The 24,126-nt window shown below is 43.5% G+C and overlaps 1 protein-coding gene across 5 annotated transcripts in view; it reads left to right on the top strand.

Annotated features, from left to right (window-relative positions):
- The window catches only part of ALS2CL (ALS2 C-terminal like), a 297,669-nt gene that overhangs the window by 133,018 nt on the left and 140,525 nt on the right, over positions 1-24,126 (top strand). For all 5 annotated transcript variants that reach the window (XM_029588275.1, XM_029588272.1, XM_029588276.1 and 2 more), the window contains exons 12-13: positions 8,761-8,826; positions 14,672-14,770. In XM_029588275.1, coding sequence (XP_029444135.1) covers positions 8,761-8,826; positions 14,672-14,770 — 165 coding nt within the window. The remainder of the gene's footprint in view (positions 1-8,760; positions 8,827-14,671; positions 14,771-24,126) is intronic.

The raw sequence follows: 24,126 nt of genomic DNA on the forward strand, positions 1-24,126 counted from the left end.
CAGCACTGCATAGTTCTTTATGAGACATTTAAAAGGTCTTACTATACTCTACACAGAGTCTATTAATACTTCCTTCTTATGTTAATATACCTGTTTGCTTTTGTTTCATTTTCTTGGGAGTCCTGGAATGTGATTGTTTTAAACAGGTGTGCAGCATATATGCATTGCATACATCAGGGGGTGAGGAGGAGAAATGAGTAGCTTATTTATTTATTTATTTATTTATTTATTTAACAATTTTATATACCGAAATTCTTGTAAAAAGTTACAAATCAGTTCGGTTTACATTGAACAGTAACAGTGCTTCCGAAGAGAGCAATTACATTGAACAATAACAGTTCGGATTACATTGAACAGTAACAATGCTTCAAAAAAGGGCATTAAAAGAACAGTAACAGTGCTTCAGAAGAGAGCAATTACATTGAACAGTAACAGTCCGGAATAAGTTGAACAGTAATACATTGAACAGTAAATGCTTCCTAAAGAGCAGTTCCATTGATTGGAAACAGAGCTTCAGAAGAGCAGATTAAGTTGAAGCAGTAACAGAGCATCAGAATAGAGTAATTACAATGATACTAGTATACAAGTTATTCCAATATCATAAAACGAATCGTATAAATAAATAAGCCCGTGATATCAGAGACTCAAATCTTGGGCTAAGAACAGACTACTGGGGATAAAGACAAAGCTTAGCCATGTAATGATGTGTGTGTGTGTGTGTGTGTGTGTGTGTGTGTGTGTGTGTGCATTTAATCAAAATGTGATCCCAGTGCACTCTACAATTACAATGCAGAGACTTAGGCAGAGTCATCTCTGGAGTGGGAAGCCAGGTCACCAGTTTCAGCACCTGATATCTTCCAAATATGAAAATAAACAATGCTATTACATCTTTACAATTACAGTTAGCTGAAGTGAGGCAAAAAGGTTCTTGGCCCATATAATACAAAGAGCTATTTATTTATTTTTATACCCTCTCCAGATCAAAATGATCACTCAAAGTTTTGTACAACAAAAATCATACATCAACAACTATAAAGCTATACATCTCAAAACATGTTCAACATTCAATAACATACCCCAATATACCCAAAAATCTAAAATAAAACCCTTTAACAGACAATCAGCACATGTGCTCCATTACAGAGTTAAAGATAGTGCCAGAAACAGCCAAGTTTTAAGCTTTTTCCTGAAAGTCAATAAGCTGAGTTCTAATTGGATTTCCGGAGGCTATTACACAATTTTGGAAATGCAGTGAAGAAAGCTCTCAACCTCAGACAAACATGATGAATTGCCTGCAGTGTAAGAAAACACAATAAGCTGGCCTGGTTTGACCTCAGGTCCCTGGTAGAATTGTACCTTTTCAATCTGCCTTTGATATGTGGTGAACACTTCCCTATAAATACAAAAAAAGTGACAATTTTTAAACCAGGCTCAGAGCTAGGGAGGATTTTGCAATTTTGAAGTAGTGAGGTTTGGCAGGATTATGAGACCCTCCCATTATAAACCAATTATTTATTTATTTGCTTATTTATTTTTGTATTTATCACGTTTTCTATACCGTCACTAAGACGAGCCATCGGTTTACAAATTATAAAAGTGCAAAAGATAAAACATACAATCTTAAAATCACTTATGCATAAAACAACAATAATTATAAATATTGACTAAAATGAATGATAAGAAAATCAATAACTTAAACACTAAAAATATACATTAATACTGAAAGTAAAAGAGACTAAAAGAAATAGCCTCAGATTAGTTGGTTCCATAGTTCTATAGTTTGGGCCCTGCTAATGACACAGCTCTTTCTCTGACTTGATTCAAATGCGCAGAATGAACAGAGGGTATTGACAGTAATCCCTTATTGGCAGATCGTAAATTTCTTTGGGCACGTGCAGCCTAATGGCTGCATTTAGCCTGTCTACTTGCTCACCATGTATTAGTTTGTACAAAATGCAGAGTGTTTTCAATTTAATCCGTGATTCAATAAGTAGCCAATGTAGGGCTATCAAGATAGAAACATAGAAATGATGGCAGAAAAAGACCAAACGGTCCACCTAGTCTGCCCAGCAAGCTTCCACACTTATTTTCCCATACTTATCTGTTTCACCAACCACCAACTACATGGCTCTTGTTGGTAACTGTTTGATTCAAATTTCCTGCCATCCACTGTCATTGATGTAGAGAGTAATGTTGGAGTTGCATCAAGAATGAGCATAAGACTTATGATTAAGGGTTGTAACCGCCGCATCAAGCATGTTACCCTGATGCTTGTTTACCCAGATTGCAAAGATCGATGCCTTGTTGGATGATGTCTGAATGTAAATCCTGTTTTTCTCACTTCCCCCTACCGTTGAAGCAGACAGTAACGCTATATATGCTTTCAAAGTGATATATCAGGCTTAATTGGTTTAGGGTAGTAACCGCCTTAATAAGCAAGCTACCCCCACGCTTATTTGTTTACCCAGATTATGGAGTTCAGTCCTTGTTGGTTGTTGTCTGAATGCTAATCCTCTTTTCCACATTACCCCCTGCTGTAGAAGCAGAGAGCAACGCTGTGTATGCATTCAAAGTGATGTATCAGGCTTAATTGGTTTAGGGTAGTAACCACCGTAATAAGCAACTACCCCCACATTTATTTGTTCACCCAGATTGTGAAGTTCAGTCCTTTTTGGTTATTATCTGAATGCAAATCCTCTTTTCCATATTTTCCTTTGCCGTTGAAGCAGAGATCAATGTTGGGGTTGCATTAACCGTGCAAGGGATTTTTTTTGAGTAAGGATAGTAATCACCAGGTAGTAGTTAACATTCCAGCAAGCCACCCCCATGGCTCTACTCTTCATTCCCATCCTCTATCCTTTATGGATCCACAGTGTTTATTCCACGCCGCTTTGAAATCTTTCACAGTTTTAGTCTTCACCACTTCCTCTGGAAGCATTCCAGGCATTCACCACCCTCTCTGTGAAGAAATACTTCCTAACATTGGTTCTGAGCCTTCCTCCCTGGAGCTTCAAATCGTGACCCCTGGTTCTACTGATTTTTTTCCATTGTAAAAGATTTGTTGTTGACCATGAATCATTAAAACCTTTCAAGTATCTGAAAGGTTTTAATGATATTTAATATTATCGCCTCTGCTCCTCCTCTCCTCCAGGATATACATATTTAGGTTCTTTAATCTCTCCTCGTAAGTCATTTTATGAAGACCATCCACCTTTTTGGTCGCCCTTCTCTGGACCGCCTCCATCCTGTCTCTGTCCCTTTGGAGATATGGTCTCCAGAACTTAACACAGTACTCCAGGTGGGGCCTCACCAAGGCCCTGAACAAGGGGATCATCGCTTCCTTTCTCTTACTAGATATTCCTCTCTCTATGCAACCCAGCATTCTTTTGGCGTTAGCTATCGCCTTGTCACATTGTTTCGCCGACTTCAGATCGTTAGACACTGTCACCCCAAGGTCTCTCTCCTGCTCTGTGCACATCAGTCCTTCACCTCCCATCAAATATAATTCTTTCGAATTTCCACTCCCCATATGCATGACTTAGCACTTCTTGGCATTGAATCTCAGCTGCCATATCTTCAACCACTCTTCCAGCTTCCTTAAGTCACGTCTCATTCTCTCCACTCCTTCTGGTGTGTCCACTCTGTTGCAGATCTTAGTATCATCCGCAAAAAGACAAACTTTACCTTCTATCACGTCCGCAATGTCACTCACAAAGATATTGAACAGGACCGGGGGTAATGTGGTCCCTTTTTCTGCTGCCTGTTAAGATTCTTGCCGCTGCATTTTACAGGACCTGTAAAAGCCGGATGGAGGAGGCAGGGAAACCTAGAAGTAAAGAATTGCAATAGTCTGTGCTTGCAAAGATTAAATGCTTGCAGGACTGTTCCGAAATCATTTTGCGATAATAAGGGTTTCAGGCATTTCAGCATCATTAATTTAGCTGTGGGCTGAAGCAGGCTGTAGACCGGAAAGGAGTCTGTAGCAGACTGTGGACTGAAGCAGGCTGTAGACTGGAATGGAGTCTGTAGCAGGCTGAAGCGAAGTCGGGAATGAACCAAGGTCAGAGGCAGGCGGCAGGCTGAAGCGAAGTCAAAGGCAGTCCAAAGGTCAAGTCAGGAACGAGGAACAGACGAAGCGCAACTCAGAACTACTAGGCAGTAGTGAACCTCGTTGCAAGGCAAGGAGAAGGAGTCCAGACGCCGGTTATATCGGGCTTAGGGCGTGACGTCATCAGCGCAGGCGGGGCCAGACTTCCGGGAGCTGTGCGCACAAAGTGGGCGTCCTCACGCGCGCGCGAGGCAGCGGGGAGACGGGCAAGCAATGGCGGCCGCCACGTGGAGCAGGCAGCGCCGCCGGGGTCCCAGCCACGCGGAACGCGGTGTTTCCAGCAGCGGAGGTAGGCACTGTTCAGACCTAGCGAAGGGGAAGCGCCAGAGACCGCAACATATGTATCTGACTTATTGGTATAACTTTCAGACCTAGCTTCTTTCTAACAATAAGCATTAAACCGCCGCCTTTACTTTGTGGCCTGGGTATGGAAAAGGTGTCATAGTTTCCATTAGCAATTTGGTTCATGATTACCGAGTCTGTATTTTTCAGCCATGTTTCTGTTATGGCGACAAAATCCAGGCAGTGATCTTGTAATACATCAGAAATAACAGCTGACTTTTTTTTGTGAGCGATTGCACATTAATTAAGAAGAACGTCAGTAAAAGACAGTCACTCATGGATGGAAAATTATTGATGGGGATATTGATTACATTTTGATTATTACAGTTTCCTACTTCTCTTGTAGGGTAGTTTATCCTCGTCTTGGCTGACGGTCTCTTGCTGTATTTTCCGTTATACATGCAAACTGGAATCAAAAATGGGGTCGACAGCAGCTGCGGGGGGAAAGGTGCGGCGCGGTAGTTCCTGGGCCTGACAGGGCTGCGAAACCGGCGGCAACAGCAGCAGCAGCAAGAGCAGCCTCAGTTGTTTGAAGAGGCAGAGAGATGTTGGCAGAGATTGGAGCAAAGCCTTGGACGGTCCGGGAGGGGGTTCGCGATACACTGACAAGGTCTTTTATTAGTTTTGGGGTCCGGGGGAGATCTGTTGGCCATTATTTGTTTTGAATGGTGAGATGGCCAACTTGGTGATTAGGTTGGGGGGGGGGGGGGGAACCATCATCATGCGACCACCTGCTTCTGTTTTTAAACTTTGGTTGCTGGGGAAAACCTTGAGTGTTGACCCTGGGATAAGGAGGGGGGGGGGGGGAGTCAGGTTTGATCCCTGCACACTTCTTTGCCTTTTTGCCACCTTTTTTTTTTTTTTTTTTAGGGCGGGCCCTTTAAATCTAACGTGGGAGCATCGGGACCCAAGTTAGGATCTCAATGCTCCCGCGTTAGATTAACATTTTTCAAATAGGTGTAGCTATAATAACACGGCTGACAAATGTCTGTCAGCCGTGTTATTTTATTTATATCAGATTGCCGATGAATGAACTGCTTCGCATAGACTTGCAAAATTCATGCATTCAAGTTCCATGCAAAGCAGCTCATTGTAATGTGGGAGGGAATCTGGGCTGGATTTTGCAAAATACTGCGGATATCACACGATATCACTGTGATAGGGCTATACTGTGCAATATGCATGCTGTTTTACACGTTGTTATAGCCCTTCCAAGGCTTGATGATTAACCCTGAGAGATAAGTAACCTCTTACAATGCTGGCTGCAATGTTCTGTATTATCTAAGTTTCTAAATGATCTTAAGTATTTCCCTAAATTGTAGTTTGCCATTAGATCCCTCTAATGTAGAAATTAGAAAAACAGTTGGGGGAGTTTAGTGATGTAATTTTTGGGTGGGACTGGAACTCAAGCTTTCAAGTTCAGGGCTAGATGTGCTAAAGGGTTTTTCCCATTTTTGTGTCTATGAGAAATATAACCGAGTACATCTGGCCCTCAATTTCCTAAATTATTGCTTAGAAGAACAGTACTATTGTTCCTTAAAATAAACAACTTGATGGCATCCTTCACCTAGAAAAAAAAAGATAATAGTTAATTATTACTGCTAAATCTCCTTTGGGATTCTCTGAGCCAACCTCAGTCAGGGCTGCCAACATCATATTAGAGAAGTAATGATTTACTAATTACCGATCTGCTCACTTGGAAAACTACACATTACTGATTATTTTCCTAGAATGTAATCTATTACTGTGACTACTGATTACATTTAAATTACTTTTAAAAAATTGCAAATAGGTCCTTTCCGAGAGCCAAGAAGGTAAAATTCAATGGACCTTTGATCTTCTGTCAACCTACTCCGTTATTTGCTAAGTTTGTAGTAGTGGTAGGAAGCCAAAGGGAATTGTATTAAAAAATTTGCCAACAAAAAGCAATTAAAAGCAATCTGTTTTTTTGCCCATAACAATTAATCTGATTGTTCAAGATTGTTCATTTTAAATTCTTCATTTATTATAATGTTAACTAGGATAGCAATCAGATTACAAGAAATTAAATAATAGAGGTTAATTATATTTATTGAGGGCAATTTTTTGCAAATAAATGGGTATTTACCCACTGGAAAAAAAAAACCCCTTTAAAAATTGCCCAGCCTCTATGCAGTTGTTCACTGTGTATAGAGTTATCCCTGTGGGGGCAGGGGAGGGTAGTGTCTGGGGCAGGGTTAATGTTGGCCCTGTAAAGTGCATGCAGGGACTTCATTTTGAGATCCCTGCACTCTCTTTACCCTCATGTGCTTTGCACCTGCAAACTGCATGGGGTAAAGAATCCCCACAGTGCTGGCCTGCTGCAGGATTTTCAGTCAGAAACTCTGTGAGATTTCCCTTTGAGAATTAGCTTGTAGGCCTGTAAATACAAAGCACAAAGTACTCACGGGCCTGCAGAACCATGGAGGAACATGAACGTTGCCCTCCCAAGCAGGCCGATTCAGTACTGTGCACTCAGCCGAGCGCACCGTTTAGTCCCCAGTTGGCCACGCATTTTAGACGCGCCCTTTATTACCCCCTTATACTGTAAGGGATAATAGTGTGTGGAAAACGCATGGCTGACCACCCCGAAACTAATAGCGCTCATCACATGCAAATGCGTGTTCATGAGCCTATTAGTTGTTACCCCGGAATACTGAAAGTAAAATGAGCGGCCAAGCCGCACATTTTACTCTCAGAAATGAATGCCTGCCCAAGGGCAGGCGTTAATCTTAGAAAGCACCAGGAAAGTGTATAGAAAAGCAGAAAAAAAACATCTTTTCTGTACACCCTCCATCTTAATATCATAGCGATATTAAGTTGGAGGCACCAAAAATAAAAAAATCCCCCCCCCCCCCAAAAAAAAAAATCTGCCAGCCTGTCAGCGGGTTTGAAAACGGATGCTCAATTTTGCCGGCGTCCATTTTCCAAGCCCGTGGCTGAAAGCGGGTTTGAAAACTGACGCCAGTAAAATTAAACATCAGTTGTCGGACCCGCTGACAGCTGCCACTTCCGCTATTAAGGAGGCGCTAGGGACAGCTGTTGTCCATAGCGACTCCTTATTAGCACGATGCCTAATTTAAATAGAAAATCGCGCGCCAAGGAGAAGTGCCTGGGGACGCGTCAGGAGAGCGGGCGCTCAACTTGGAGCGCCGGCTCTCCCGCATGTTTTACTGAATCAGCCTGAAGATTAGAATGGCTAAGTGCTGGTTCAGGGTTTGCTTAAGTTACTTTCATAGGGGTCAGGAAAAACCTGTTCAACTTGACTAACTGAAGTTCTGCAAATCTTTTTCTTCTCCTCAGATCATGCAATCATGAGTCATTTGAAAAAAGGTTGAACTAGATGGATTAATGGTTTCTTTCAGTTAAACACTTGTGTATATATAAATACATATTAAAGAGACAGTCTATGCTTTTATTTTTTTTTTTTAGACCTTTCACACTTTGCCCCTCCTCTCCTTAGGTTAAAATGTTCAACTGTAAGGTCTGTACAGGTAATGGCCTGACAACTTCCAACACAGTTTATCAGATGCTCAGTCAGTACACAAGCCAACAGTTGTTGTCTCAATAGATTCCAGTCATACCCTGCTTTAGTTTTCAGAAGATCCTGTTCCTGAATAATTCATGGATTGTCTTGTGTCTTTTTTCCTCTTTATGATGATACCCTGTTTCCCCGAAAATAAGACATCCCCCGAAAATAAGACCTAGTAGAGGTTTTGCTGAATTGCTAAATATAAGACCTCCCCCGAAAGTAAGACCTAGCAAAGTTTTTATTTGGCAGCATGCCCGTCGCACAGAACGCCAGAGCATGCAGCTGTGATTTTTTTACCCTGCAGGATTCACAGTTAGTTGTCATCACAAACCAGCATAACCAGACAACTATTCAGAATATAATAAATGTTCATTTTTTTGTTCGACAATATATGTGAATTCTTCTTCATGGAAAAATAAGACATCCCCTGAAAATAAGGCCTAGTGCATCTTTGGTAGCAAAAATTAATATAAGACACTGTCTTATTTTCAGAGAAACACGGTATTTATTTCACTTGCTTTCTCTTTACACTTACCTGGAAGATCTTTCTCCTAATGCCCCATTATTTCCTCACGTCCCTATCCAGTTGCAAACCAAGTACTTCAGTGGTCTCCTAAGAGATATAAGGAAGTATCTGAGAGTTGACTTGAATTTTAAGTTTTTAAACCATCAGAGGAATAGAGGGCCTGAAGATATTCTAGTAAAGAAGGTGTTTTATTGTGTAACTCTACGTTTTCCATTGAATCTGTCTTCATTACAGAGGCACCCTGAAGTGGCCTGATGGACGCAATTATGTTGGAGACTTCAAAGAGGGCCTAGAAGATGGGTAAGGGTTTGTGTATTTATATATTTTTTCCAGTTACCAAATAATTAATAAAAAGTGAGCAGAGAAACCCTTGATGGAAAATTTGACATATCCTTTATAGCTGTGAGCCACATACACATGCAACTATTTGAAAACTGTTAAGAAGAGGTCCGAGGAAGAAAACATGGCATGGTTTTGTTTTTATGCTTTTATGAATATCATTTGGACTACCTGGATTTATTATTATTTATTTATGATATTAATATTATTTTATTTGTATTTGTGTCTCACTTTGATTGCAATATTTATTGTGCCTAGCAATATACCAACTTTGTTATTCTTGTTGAAAAGTAGTAAATCAAATCAAATAAAGATACATGTAAACATATACATCCCTCAATGAAATGGATTCCAGTCTGAGGTTTTTTTTAGACGAGACAAGGTAAACAAATGGTAAATTTTTTTTTTTTGCCAAATACGAAGGTGTTATCCTATCAAAGATGGGGAATTGACAATCATGGTTGTGATGATTCTTCGTCCTTTAATTCACAGGGTCGGTAACTTTTAAACTGGGGTGCAGGTGCCACATGTGCACAGGTTTGTTGGTCCATGTCCAGGGCCACGGCTATTTTATAACATACGTGCGTACATGCTCGCATGTCATAAAAAACCTTGGCCGCATTCGCATGTGCGCTGAATTTTTAAGTGGGCATGTACAAATCCTACTTCTACTGCGTAAGTGGGGGATTTTTAAAAAGGACGCATTCCAATACATTTACCAGTTTTACCAGTTTGTTCCCAGTTTACCCAGTTTACAGATAGGTCCTCCAACCTCCCCTGGTTTGATAGCCTGCACAGCCCCCAGGTACCCCAGACCCTTCAAACCACTCCAAAATGGGCTTATTTCTATTTCTCTGACTTACACGCCGTCCATAGCAGAAGTGAAGTTACGTGAAAAGTAGCCTCAGCGCATGCCGGATCGCATAAGTATTTACGCTGATGCCCTGCCCCTTTCTGAGAAGCTCTGAGAAGTGCGCGCAGCGGCACTTATGAGCGTATCAGGGCGACTTTTAAAATCTGCTTGGTGCGCGTGAGCCCAGCATATTCGCCCATCCCCTAATTTCTGCATGCATCAGGCTTTTAAAATTCACTTTTTAGACTGCCATTTATTTCCATTACTAGTTCTGGGCCTGTTCGACAGTTTGCGGCTTTGCTTTCTCTTGAATGAATTTATGATTTGTATATCTGAGCAGCTATCAGGAAACATGCAAACTGTATTCAGTACAATGCTGTACAATTCTCTGTAACTTACGGGGATAATTTTCAAAGTCATTTACATACATGGAACTCTATTTTATGTGGGTGGAGCTGTGGCAGGGACATGATTTATGCACATTCTCTCAAATTTCAAAACTATGCATGGAAAAGCATGTGGGCTGTTTGAAAATTACTCTGAAAAGCTCAATAGGAGCAGCCTGCCAGAACTTGATATACTTTGATGTGGAAAAATTGAGTATTAAAAAAAAAATCGATGTCTCCACTAAATTGAAACAAGGGTGGCTTAGCATAAAAACATATTTTAATAATTACCGTGGAGATTAGGCAAGGGAATTAAAATATAAATTGAATGGAAATGAAGAAGGGAAAACACCTTTTTGCTGGCACATGTTCAAATCTCTTTATATGAGCTATGTACATCTAACTTTAGCAACTATGGTGTAGTTCTTGCCAGTGTTGTCTGTGTACACTGTATGCTTATGAGAGAGAAAAAAGAATGGGGCAGATTTTAAAACCTGCGCGCGGGCGCAGATTTGTTCACGCAACCCGGCGCGCATGATATAAAATTCAGGGTCGACGCGTGCAAGGGGGTGCACAACTTGTGCGTGCCGAGCCGCGCAGCCTGCCCCCATTCCCTCCACCCCACCGCACCGTCCCCTCCTTTCCCCTACCTAACCCACCCCCCAGCCCTACCTAGAAACCCCCCCTACCTTTGTTGAAGAAGTTATGCCTGCCGGCCAACGGCCGGCCCGCGATCCCGGGCACAGCAGCAAATGGCCGCTGTGCCTAGAGGCTCAAGCCCCGCCCCCGGACGCCCATGCCCCACCCCTTTTTGCAAGCCCCAGGACATACGCACGTCCCGGGGCTTGCGCACGCTGCCGAGCCTATGCAAGATAGGCTCGGCGCATGCAGGGAGAGGCAGGGGTGGGTTTTCGGGGGTTGCTCGCGTATCTTACGCGCCCTACCCTTTGAAAATCTACCCCAATATGTAGAATAACATAGAAAATTCAGAGTGGAATAAAACTTTGGGAACTATTTCAACCAATATAATTTAAGGAGCGAACTGGGAGGGAACTTGCCTACCCCCCTACCTAACCTCCCTTCCCCTCTCCTCTCCTCTCCTTTCCTCTCCTCCCCATCCTCTAAACCCTACCTATTCCTTTTGTTTGTTTGTTTGTTTCAGTACTTCAGGGCCCGACCTGAAGTAAGTTGCACATGCCGGGGCCCCGGGACAGCAAACAATGGCACTGTCCCAGCCCGCCCCGCCCAGAACACGCTCAGAACACGCCCCCGGGCCCACCCCTTGCAGGAAGGCCGGCACTTGTGCGCTTACTGGCCTTAACACGCGTGGCCGGGCCTTGTTGAAAATTGGCTCAGCGCGCGGCAAGGTCCGGCCACGCGCGTAAAAGCCAGAATTTACGCTCGCGGCTGAATAAAAATCAATCCGATAATGTAAGGGAGCATCAGAGTTGATGAGAGCAACTACTGTCTTCCAGTCCTTACAAGAAAGAACACTGTTCTAGGATATCCTAAATCCTAGTGGAGTGAAATGGAACAAAAACAGCTCTAGATCATGTGGAGAGAAGAGAGCATTGTTTGGTTTTGGACTGCACTAAATGCTATTAGGTAGGGTAGTAGAGTAGCGACTTTAGGCCATGCTGATATGTGAAGGGAAGTCTTTCAGGTGGCTGTGAGCTATACTGTGTCCCTGCTGATAAAAATATAGGAGGAGTAGCTCTGGGAAATGCTGAAACAGGCAGAAGGGAGATATGGAAATCTGGACCATATTGTAGTAAATGGGTAAGAGACGAATCCTGGCAGGGAAGAAGAGAGAGCTCTAGACTAAAGTGAATCTCATTGGGAGGAGGAAGAAGGTGAAGATCCAGGGTTTTCCAGATGCATAGTAAAAGAAAATTTTGGACTGGACAGCTAGGATTTCAGCTGTGCTGAAGGGTCCAGTTAGAAGTTCTGACCGGACACTGAAAATCTGGTTTTTGCAAGAGGCTCCTTCCCTTTCCCACAGCTTCCTGGTTACAGGGAAAGACAGAGTGGAGAGCTGAGCTGTATTCCTGCCCGCTTGCCTCCTTTCCTGTGTTGTGATTGGATGGGATGGGGAGAGGAGGCGGGGCATAGCACAGCCCTCTGCTCCCAGTGGCTCCTCAGATCTCTGCAGCAATGCCCTCTGGGTCCCTCCCCTTCCCTCACCGAGTACTAGGCCAAGACCCAAGAGAGAGGGGCTGCAGCGAGGCAGCTGAGGGATACAGGAAGCAAAGAGGGGGAAGTGGAGAAAGAGACAGAGTCACAGGGTGGGGAAAGGGAAGGGAAAAGAAGATATACACAAGGGGAGCAAGGGAGGAAAGAGACATAGAGGTGATATGGAAAGAAGAAAGTTCACAGGGAAGGGGAGAAGCAGAATGGGAGCATGAGGGAAGGCAGGAGACATAGATGGGGGAAAGGAAGGAAGACACAAGAGGCACAAAGAAGACAGGGGGACACAGGAGGAAACGAGATAGATAAAAAGGAAGGCACTGGGGAGGGGAGGGAGACAGGAGGGAAGAAGGAGGGAGAGAAAAACCAGAGGGAGGAGACTAGAGACAGGAGGGCAGTACAAGAGGAGGGGGAGAGCATATTGAGAGACAGGTGGCACAAGGGAGATACAGAACATAAGAACATAAGAAATTGCCAGAAAAAAGGCTGGGAAGATTTTAAGGAAAAGGAGAGCAAACCACCTGTGTTTGAGAGAGGAGGCTGTGTGTTTGGGAGTGTGCATGTCCGTATGAGATAGGAGGATGTGTGTTTGGGAAATGTCTGTGTATGAGAGGAAGTTGTGTGTTTGGGAGTGTTGTGTGTATGAGAGAGGAGACTGTGTGTATGAGAGAGGAGGCTATGTGTTTAGGAGTGTCTGTATATATATAAGATAGGAGGCTGTGTGTTTATGGGTTAGCATGAAGGTGTGTGTGTATTAGAAAGATTTTAGTTGTGATAGAGAGCAAAACTGCATGAGAGGGGCTGTGGTTGCTATCTTTATGAGGATAGTTGAAATAACACTTTAGAAAACAAAGTATATTGATGGGGTACTTGAAAGCCAAGTAATTGAGTGGATTGACAACTGACAGTAACCTGTATCCAACCCCCCCCCCCCTCCCAAAGCATGAAGTTTAGTGGGGTGTCCATTTCTGGGCCATAGAAAAGTTGGCCACCCTAATGGTAAGGAAGAAAAACACTCCAAGACTGCACACAAAATTTTCTTTCTTGTTATTTCAGGTTACCTTTTTTCCATCTCCTTTTGATCCTCAACTCATTCCTCTCAGAAGTTTAGGTTTCTAGTGAAATTACTATTTGCTATAGTTTTCCTCTGAAGTAAAGTGACCTCAGACTGATTATCATAGCTAAGTTTCATGGGGTATGGAGTCCTGGAGATCAGGTTTGACGTGCAATGGAACGCCCTTATGGACTACTTTTCCTATGATATAGAATCCTGCTGAAGAGAATGCTCACTGTGTAGCAACTAGGGATGTGAATCAGGCTTCGGACGATTGAAAATATCATACGATATTTTCAAAATCGTCAGAAATCGGTGGCTCCCCCAAAACGATAGGAAAACCCCACGATATTGTTCGTGGGGGTTCTCTTATCATTTTGGGGGAGGGCGGGAAAAACGGCACACAAAAATAACCCCTAAACCCACCCCGACCCTTTAAAACTAATCCCTTAGCTTCCCCCACCCTCCCGACCCCCCCAAAAAACTTTTTACAGGTACCTGGTGGTCCAGTGGGCGTCCCGGGAGCGATCTCCCGCTCCCGGGCCGTCGGCTGCCACTAATCAAAATGGCGCCGATGGCCCTTTGCCCTTACCATGTGACAGGGTATCCGTGCCATTGGCTGGCCCCTGTCACATGGAGGGAGCACTGGATGGCCGGCGCCATCTTTAAAAATGGCGCGGGCCACGATGTGAATCGGAACCGGAATCAGAACCGATTCCGGTTCCGATTCACATCTCTAGTAGCAACTATAAAGTGAATGGATGAAAGAATGCAAATTGTATAGAAACATGGAAACATAGAAACATTTTATTATATTTATTTATTTATTTATTTTTAATTTTTATATACCGAAGTTCTTGTAGGGACTACAAATCACTCCGGTTTACATAAAACGAAGAACTGCTCAACAGAGAGCGGAGCTTTACATGGAACCGTAGAACATATGGAACAGTATAACTGGTTGACAATTTAACATAATACTAAATAAAGTGATAATAGTTTAACTGGAAATAAATAAAGAAATATAATATTTTATATATAAAAAGTATAACTATTTAAGTATAAAAGTATAAAAACTATTTAAGTATAAAAGTATAAAAGTATAACTATATAATTTATAATTGTATTAAATCAGATTGCATAAAAAATAAATTCCTTCTCCTTTTTGCAACTTGTTGGTTGGGCTGTCATTACAAAGAGCACATGGACTGGAAACCGCAGAAGAAACATAAAGATATATATTATGGATATCTAATGAGCTTTGGGGCATGAAATTACTTTTGTTAGAAAGTAATATAATAGCTAATAGTCTGTATTCTATTGCAGGTTTGGAATATACCTTGTTCCTCACTCGTCAGAAGATGGGTATGATTGCTATAAATGCCATTGGAGAGAGGGAAAGATGCAGGGATATGGAATCTGTGAGTAAGTAATACAGAGATGCCACAAACAGCAGAAATTCCTGAGAAAGCAGACAAGTTTTTTTTTTTGTAAGAGTCTGAACTTTTTACTGGATTTCTTACTGGGTAATTCACAAAGGGGCAAATCTTAAAACTTACGCAAGGGTGCAGATTTGTTTGCGCAACCCGGCATGAATAAATCTCCGCCCGACTTTATAACATGCACGCACTACCGCACACGTTATAAAATCCAGGGTCGGCGCGCGCAGGGGGGTGCACAATTGCGCACCGAGCCGAGCAGCCTTCCTCCGTTCCCTTCGAAGCCACTCCAATTTCGGAGCGGCCTTGGAGGGAACTTTTTTTTTTTGGTCCCCCCCCCCCCCCACACCTTATTTCGTGGAGTTACGCCTGCCTGCGCCGCCGGCTCCCTTCCCCGGCACAGGCCACTGTGCCGGAGCACTCGGCCCTGCCCACGGACTGCCGTCACGCCCCCGGCCCGCCCCTTATTCGAAGCCCGGGGACATACGCGCATCCCGGGGCTTGCACGCGCCGGCGAGCCTATGCAAGATAGGCTCAGCGTGCGCAGGGGGAGCTTGGGGCAGGTTTTCCTCCCATTCTGTATCTATGGGAAAATACCTTAATTTGTAATTTTCCTCTAGGTTGAAGTTGTATCCTTCTGTAAATCAAGATTTTAAATAGTGTAAGGAGACCCCCAAAATTTGACCCTCTTTTTTTGGGTTTTAGTGCACAAGACGTTTGGGTGGGGGAGACCTTGTTATTAGCATGTTTGACATGTTTAAGAAAATGTTTATTATGTTTGCTGGTGCAGAACTAGCAAATGACTACCAGATGGTATTTTTAGAAGTGTGAGCACTGCAGTTCTATGTGATAATGAGATTTTGGGGAAAAATGATGCACGGAGTTTTCTGATTGGGTGACCTGAATGTAATGGGAGCTATAAAAGTGGGAAGGTTTTGGCTGGTTGGCACTTTCCTGTGTAGAGTAGGGATGTGTATTCATTTAAAACAAAAGTGCAAAACATGATGAATAAGGCTAATTTGTTTCATTCGGAGGGCCCTGAACCAAATCGGGGGGCCCCCAGAATGAAGCAAATTTTATTCATTCGTTTTGTTTTAAACAAATTCATCGGGCCTAGGTCTAGGCCTGAAGCCGGGGCCTCGCTTGTGCGTAGCCCAAGTCCCAAAGCAGGGGTCCAAAGCAAGGACCACAACCTAGGCCCGAGCATGATGCCAGGGTCTTGGCGGAGGCCTGAAGCCGGGGCCTCGGCCAAGACCCCTGAAAATAAAAAAACAAAACCTTACCTGATCTGTCAGGTATCTGTCAGAGGCCAGGTCCTGATGCTGGGGCTTCAGCCCAGACCTAGGCCCGATGCCATGACTTGACCCAGAGGCTGGGTCCCTATGCCAGGGCCTCGGTCCACCTTGATCCAACCCAGAGGCCAGGTCCTGACACCTGGGCCTTGGCCCAGGGTCAGTCCCAGGCCTCGGAGCTCAGGCCTAGATGTTTCTCTTCATAAGTCCTCTTCTTTATTCTTCCCAAAGCACAATGACGCGTCCACTGGGGTCACCCTGAGTTAATTAACTCTTGCCGTTTCACTTCAACAAACAGCATCATCTTGATGTACGGCAATTGTACAGAGTTAATTAGCGCCGGCGCAGCCCCAGCATACACCAACATTGTGCTTCGGAAGAAAAAAGAAGAGAACGTGTGAAGAGGAGCATCCAGGCCTGGGCTCCATGGCCTGGACGACCCTAGGCCAAAGCCCAGGCATTGGGACTCAGCCTTCTCGCCTAGGCCTGGCATGCAGATCCAGCCTTTTGGTTGGGTTGCAGTGTTGGGCCTGAGCCAAGGCCCAGGCATCAGACTAGTACTAGACCGAAGCCTTGGCCTTGAATAGGCCAAGGTCATGGCAATCTACTGGCCTTGGCCTATGCAATGGCCTAGTCCAAACTGGCAGATCCCCACTGGACTGGGTAAGTGGAGACCTGGGGAGATCCTGGCCCCAACATTTTTCTGGGAGTGTGGAAGGGAGGGCTCATTTTTGTTTTTTGGCCGTTTTTTTTTTTTTTTAATTGCTTGATTTGTTTTTTTCACACGAATGAATCAAGCAATCCACGAACCAAAGTTTGTGAGAAAAATCCTCCCAAAAACAAACCAAAAAACAAAAATGAATTTTCCCTGCATATCCCTAGTGTAGAGACCTCAGGGATGTAGTCTGTGGGAGCAACCAGCCTGCGGGCTGGTGAGATCAGGGCCCCTCCCATTTGGAAATGGGACCCTGCAGGGGCTCTTCCCTTCAAGGTTTCTTCTTCCTTCTGAGAAACTATCCACAGTAGGGTACAGTGGCAGATCTTTTCTCCTAAAGGAAAAAGGCCAGGAGAGGAGTCTGGGTTGAGCAAGACAAGGAGTGTCCCAAGAATTCCATGGTTTGGGTATTCTGGGGAAGAAACATACACGCTATGGAAACAGTATGATGAGGCAGATGGTGTGGTAGATCAGAGACAATTCACTATGAGTAGCTCTGACAACAGAAAATTGCATTGTGGTCTCTATTGGGTGTGCAATTTCACATGGGTATCGGGAATTAGTGAACCACATTCCTTCCTAATAATTCTGGGGAGCTGAGATAATGGGGAAGAAAAATCCAGGAACTGAAACCAACCTTTGTTCTATAGGCAGAAGGGTTTAGATTTGGAGCATTGAACCCCTGTAACATGCTGAAGGAATCTATGAGAGGTCTGGTGAGATCTACTTAATGCTTGGGGGTGTCCATTGTGCTCCAAGTAATGGTTATGTTGGGGAGAAGTAAAAATGCCTGACTTTTGATTCCCATGAACTCTGATGTATTCAGTATTTATATCTTTACCTGCTTCTCATCCATATAAATAGTTGCTGGCTGATTTATCCTGAAATAAAGTTAATGGTTTGAATTTGGAACATGGTGTTTGTTACGCTTTCTTTTGCCAGCACTAAGGGGAAGGGCTAGAGTGCATGAAAGACAGAGAAGGCAACCTATCCAGCCAAAAAAAAAGAGTGTTTAACTGATACCCCAGCTGCCTCTGTACAGGTCCACTTCACCATATGCATGATCTAAGATAAGAACTACCAAACAAATTTGGAAAGGAGGACCCTTATCCAATAAGGAAACCCCAATCAGGGGTTACAATAGTAAAGTATCTACAGCAGCTCCTTTTGAATTTGATTTAATCTATTTTATTAATTTAGGACCACTCTTCCAATGAGATGCCCAAAATGGAATACAATAACATAGAAACCTCTACTATCTGGCTAAAATATCAATACACCAATGTTATGGCTAGCGTCAGTCTCGAGCAAGCACTTGAGGCTTGGCATACCAAGGCTCTCTAGGTGGAAGAGAAGTGAGGTGTGCCCTTGCAGTGGTGAAGACGGTCCAAGTCCCGGCCACTCCGCTGATCTATATGCCCTGGGAGACCACACTATTATGGTGGTCTCTGAACAGTCCTCCGACCGTTCCCAGCCCTTTCAGGCCTGCCGCAGGAAGCAGCAGAGGCGGCAGGCCGGACGGAGATCAGGTTGGCACAGGACTGAAGCGGAGAAAGCAAGGCCTTGGAACTTGGAGCAAAGCACAGAGGAGTTCAGGACAAAGACAGGAACAAGAGGGATGAGCAGGACCCTCAGGCGCCCTACCAATCCATTGCCAACGGGCGGCCCCAATGGATGGTCGCAGACCACACTGTCTCCTTCGCGCCCTACACAGCCAAGAGGCTGGTTGCGGACCACGAGAAGAGCGGGAGAAGCTCGGGAAGACACTCAGCACAGGGTAGTGGAAACCCTCGGGTCCTCCAGAGTTGGAACTAGGAATCAGAAGCAAGAGTCTAGGAACTCAGAACAGAAGCAGGAACTCTCTGAGGCATGGGTCCCACATCCTGGAGCATCGGGACTGGAACATCAGGAGCAAGCAGGGACATCAGGACTGGAACAAGCAGGCACATCAGGAAGACCAAGGGAGACACAGCCTAGGTAGACTTGCACCATTGCCAAAGCAAGGACTGAGTGCAGAGGAAGTCCTTTTATAGGACAGGAACAAGCAACTCCCTGGGAGGAGTTCAGATGGGCTACACCTGGCTGGCCCTATAAATGGAGAGAAGAGCTGCGGGCTGACCCCTTGGGAGAAGAGCATGGCCCAAACCAGGAAGTCCAGGCGAAGACTGAAGCAGGCCTCAGGCAAGCCCCGAGGATGTCGAAGGCCTCCCAGGCCATGGAACAAAACCTGGGCAACCAGATCAGGCGAGGCCTCGGCTTCGGAGCGGCCTCCAGAGAAAAGTGAGAGGCCTCCCGTAGCTCCAACTACGGAAGGAATCGTAACAACCAAAACTTCACAAAACATATAAACATATAAATCATTATAAAATCTAAGTCACATATAGTAATAGAATGTAAACAACAAGGGTTAAACATATACAACATCAAGTTTTAAAAAGCTCCATTACACCAAATTCACATAGAACAATCGTGCATAAAACAGTAATTAATTAATTAATTGCTTGATTCATTTCATAAATTAAACATTAAGCTTAGGTCCACAGGTGTGGGTAGTGAATGTGCTAGGGTACATTGTCATTCCTTGATAAAATAGGACTAGAAATCAGATTTCCTGAGTCAGACTAGATCATCTATAGTATATTCTACCTAGCACAGTTTAGTGAAGGTCTGAGGTACTTTAGAGGGTTTCTTAGCACAAAAAACACTTTTATTGCTTCATAAGAAGTGAACATTGCACAGTGAAAATGTATTGTTTTACCATTTTGGTTAGCTCTGGGAAGCTGTATAACATTTATAGTAGCCAATAAATTTTAATCTGTGCAATATATGTAGCGATTAGAAGGCACTCTTTTGTTTAGGGGCATATATGAAGTGAGTTTGTAATTATGACCCCCATGGAGGCCAGCATTCAATTTCTGGACCAGTATCCTGGTTTTTTTTTCAGCCCGCTGGGCTTGGGGATGCTACAAAATGTATTTATTTATTTAAATTGTATTTATTTTACATTTCTTAACCGTAGACTCCACAGATCGTGGCAGTTTACAACAAACACATATTTGCAAATTAACAAAACAATATATAAAAACCCAGACAGTCATTCTAATATATGACCATTTAAACAAGACTAAAAATGCCCAATGTTGCTAAAAATTTAGAACCATCATTACCTAAGCAGCATCTATGAGCTGTTTTGACTATGCACATTATCCCTCAAAAGCTTTCTTGAAAAGCCAGGAGGCCAATATTCAGTAGGCCGTTTAAGAGGACAAGTTATCTGGCTAAGATTAGCCAGATAACTTTTCCCATATATTCAGCAGGATAAATGTCCTACTGAATATACTTGCTTAAAGATATCCGATTAACCATTGCCATATAACTTTAAACATAGCCAGATATTCCTTTGAATATCGCCAGTTATATATGAAGTTATTCAGCTGTGGTTAGCCGTATAACTTTAGACTTAACTGCATATATTCAAAAAAGAATATTTCCTGTTAAGTTAGGTACCATTAAAAAAAACAACCCTCAAATCGCAGCCTGTCCCCCCACCTCCCTCCCACCCCCAGTTGCAGCCTTCATCATGGTAGCCTAGCAACGGCAGAAGCATCATCAGAAGCGGCAGGACCGGATCACGATAGGAGGCTACCACCATCCTGGAGACCAACTTCTAATAAAGGTACAGGGCAGGGGTGTAGAAGGGAAAGGTTTGGGGTAAGCTTGGAGGGGAGGAGGGAATCTGGAGCCCGTGCTATATCATTTTTTAATTCTAAGGGGAAGTAGGAGTAGGGGGTGGTAGAGGGGGACAGGGGGACTCCCGGCCTCAATAATTTTTTTTTTTAGCAATAAATGGGCCGTTTTGGGGGGTGGGAGTTTTGGCCCCATAGGGGCCTTTGTAACTGGAGTGGGAGGGAGGTGGGGGACAGGCCACAATGTTTTTCTTTTGTTTTTTTTCAGAGAACCTAATTTAACCGGATATATTCTCTTTTGAATTACTCTGGCATGTGTTCATGACCAGTGGCAGCTCCCAACCTCCAACATTGCAAAGATCATGAATATCTTTATGAACTACCACAAGGCACCAACTCTATAAAAAAACAATAAGTAAATATGGATCAACCAACCCAACACTAAAATATGCTAATGCACTTTCCTAAGGTTTTATTATCTCCAAGGAAATACAGAAATGCTGTATCTCACAATACTGGAAAAACAAAAATTATACTGAAGCATTCGGTACCAATACAAATGTCTCATATTTCTATCAGGTTTCTATTAGGTTTAAAAAAAACCAATACAACTGCCCTCCTTGTATGTTGCCTTCAGGGCCCTGGATAAAAGCTAATTTATCTGATGATAATTACAGAATTATTTAAAGAAAAAGATAATGCTTAAACCCTCTCAGGGTTTATATGCAGACCAGTCCCTTCAAAAAGTCTTTGGTGAACACGATGTGGATATTTTCTCTTAGCAGGAAGCTGTGGTAACCTATAATAGCTGTAGGCAGATCAGACCTCTTGGCTTATCCATTCTGCCCAGTTGCCCCTGCCTATTGTGCCACCCTGAGTGCTCTAATGTCATCAGGCTCCTTTGCCCTTAGCACTACCCTCTGTATCTGTCCTACCAATGCTTGAATATTTTCACTGCTTTGCTGACTGCTCATCCTCCTAGGAGACAGTCCCTTCTGAACATTTATAATGTGCAGCATCTGCTGGATTTCAGTAGTATATTTTTGCAAATCCTGCACCCTCCAAAACAGTGAGAGAATAGAATCCAAGGCCCTTTGTCAGTGACTATTTCACGTGACCATCACTAAAGCACCCCCTGAAAAATATTTTATTACTCACAGGTCTTTAAGTCCCACATAGTACATTACAAAACAGTAATTTAATTTTATGAGCTAGGGAGATTGGAAACTGTTTTAAACTGCAGAATCAATGCCCTCCAATAATCCTGTAAGGTATTTAAAAGTGGTTTGAGAACGGTGTTAAAGGCATAGAGAGAGCCAATTGAGGGCTTTGCTATGCATGATATTCTCAGCCATTTGATAACACTGTTGAGTTTGTTTTTTGTGTAACCCCCTGGACTGGGGTCCTATGAAGGAGTCCATGGGGCACACACACAATACCTGGGGCTAACTCTTCAGCTCCGGTGCAACAGGATTCTCCATAGAGGGGAAGGATAACCTCCCGGGCCCTGGGTGTGAACTTTCAGCCTCTTTCATAGGTGCCAACAATCAAACTGAAGACAAAGCTGATGTTCCAACATAACTTTACGGAAGCATAGTCTTTCTACAAGGCCACGCCTCAGTAGGGATCCCAGTGGGACCATATATATGGGCTACAGTTTCCTAGTGGTTTACCCAACACAATTCTATGATGCTTGGAATAAATAGATAATTATAATTGCTTTCCAAGAGAGCTATCCAGCTTCCAGATTGACCTTAGTTCCAACAGTAATGCGAAGATAAAACATACCACATGTGTAAGTGGGTTAGCAAATGCAAGAATGTTATACATTCTGATAAATAACCTATTTTTTCTGGAGACTTTCCAGTAACAGGCTATGCTAGGTTTAAATACCTTCTATCACTGTCTTGCAAACCTCATTTCCATTTATGATGGCAACTCTGGGTGGTTCACACCCTAATGTTATTTTCACATTCACAGTATGGACCAGATGTGTACTAAGGTGTGTCAATGAGAAAATGCTCTTCCTGAGTACTAAAAATACATCTCTCTAGAGTCTGGACCATGCTCCGCCTCCTCTTCCACTGCCAACTTCTTACTTTACATTTCCCGTTAGTCATTCTTTTTTTACATATATTCTTCATATAAATCACAGAGTAAAATTATTCATGCTAGATTCCAGATGTAGTGGTAAAGAGGAAAATGATTAAAAAAAAACAAAACAAAACACTATTAATAATAAGTGTCAGTGTAAAGGAGTGTATATCAGGACCCCATTAATAGAACAGGACCAGGCATTTAGCCGGATCCACCTTAAGATAGCCCAGAAGTGAATTCTGGTCCCAGAGTGTTTCCCTAAATAGGGGAATAAAAGAGTAGGCACAGGAGGGAACAGGCAGGCCTACTACAAGACTGATCCATTGCTATAAATTTTGTTTTAGAACTCCTAAGGTAAGCAGACCTTCTGTTTGTTTCTGCTATGCTGTAAATAATAAAGCTAATTCTGTAGAGAAAAGGCCAGAGTCCAGGCTATTCTGTCCTCTGACACCCCTATAAAGCCCAAATGATCACACTTTATCACAGTCCGAACTAAGCAACTATTCTGTACTATGTATGGAGGGAAGGATGTTCATCAGTTATCAAGAGATGTAATCAGATGCCAAAAATATGTGGCCTTACAATAGAGAAAGAGTTCTAATTTTTTGGGGCACCACTCACCTGATTAAAAAGAACACCCAAGCTCACTTCGATATGTTGCCTGTATATATTGCACCATAAAAACTTCAGAAAGAAGCCATTTGGCATGCAAGAATTAAGAATAGGACTAGCAGTAAATATGAGCACTTGAGATTATATCTAACATACCATGGATTAAGAATGAGGTTCATTCTTGTCATTGTATGTGCAACACAAACCCAATATAAATCTTGTTCCTGCAAATCTTTAAATGTATACTCCATATCCACAGAAACATCCCTCCAACACACACACCCCCCTCCAACAAGGGGGTCAGAGCAGGATGTTTCCCTGTACACTTTACCATACAAATAAATTTAGTAACAGAAACACAAATTCCCTCCACTGCTAGACATATTTGAAATACATCCTGGAAAACAAAGTTCAGCATATGTAACAAATCTGACATACCACAGCTGCACTAACTCACAGGACTCCAAAAGCACAATCCTACCTATGAAACGGCAGGACTACAAATATTACACTGGACCCTAGAACACCAATACACCTTTTTTTGGCAAAACACAATGGGGCGGATTTTCAAAGGGTTACGCATGTATATTACGCACGTAACACCGACAACCCCCTCCTGTGCGCCGCCGAGCCTAGTTTGCATAGACTCAGCGATGCGCGCAAGCCCCGGGATGCGTGTATGTCCCAGGACTTTGAAAAAGCGGGGTCAGAGCCTCCAGGCAGAGCGGCCATTTGCCACTGTGCCCGGGATCGCGGGCCGGCTGTCGGCTGATGCGCGCAATCTATACCTGCCCCGAGGCAGGCGCAACTTACAAGACAAAGGTAAGGGGGGTTTAGGTAGGGCTGGAGGGCAGGTTAGGTAGGGGAAGGGAGGAGAAGGTGGGGGGTGGGGTGGAAGGAAAGTTCCCTCTGAAATCAGAGCAGCCTTGGAGGGAACGGA

The sequence above is a fragment of the Rhinatrema bivittatum genome, chromosome 2 (assembly GCF_901001135.1).
Source record: "Rhinatrema bivittatum chromosome 2, aRhiBiv1.1, whole genome shotgun sequence".
Taxonomy (NCBI): Eukaryota; Metazoa; Chordata; class Amphibia; order Gymnophiona; family Rhinatrematidae; genus Rhinatrema; species Rhinatrema bivittatum.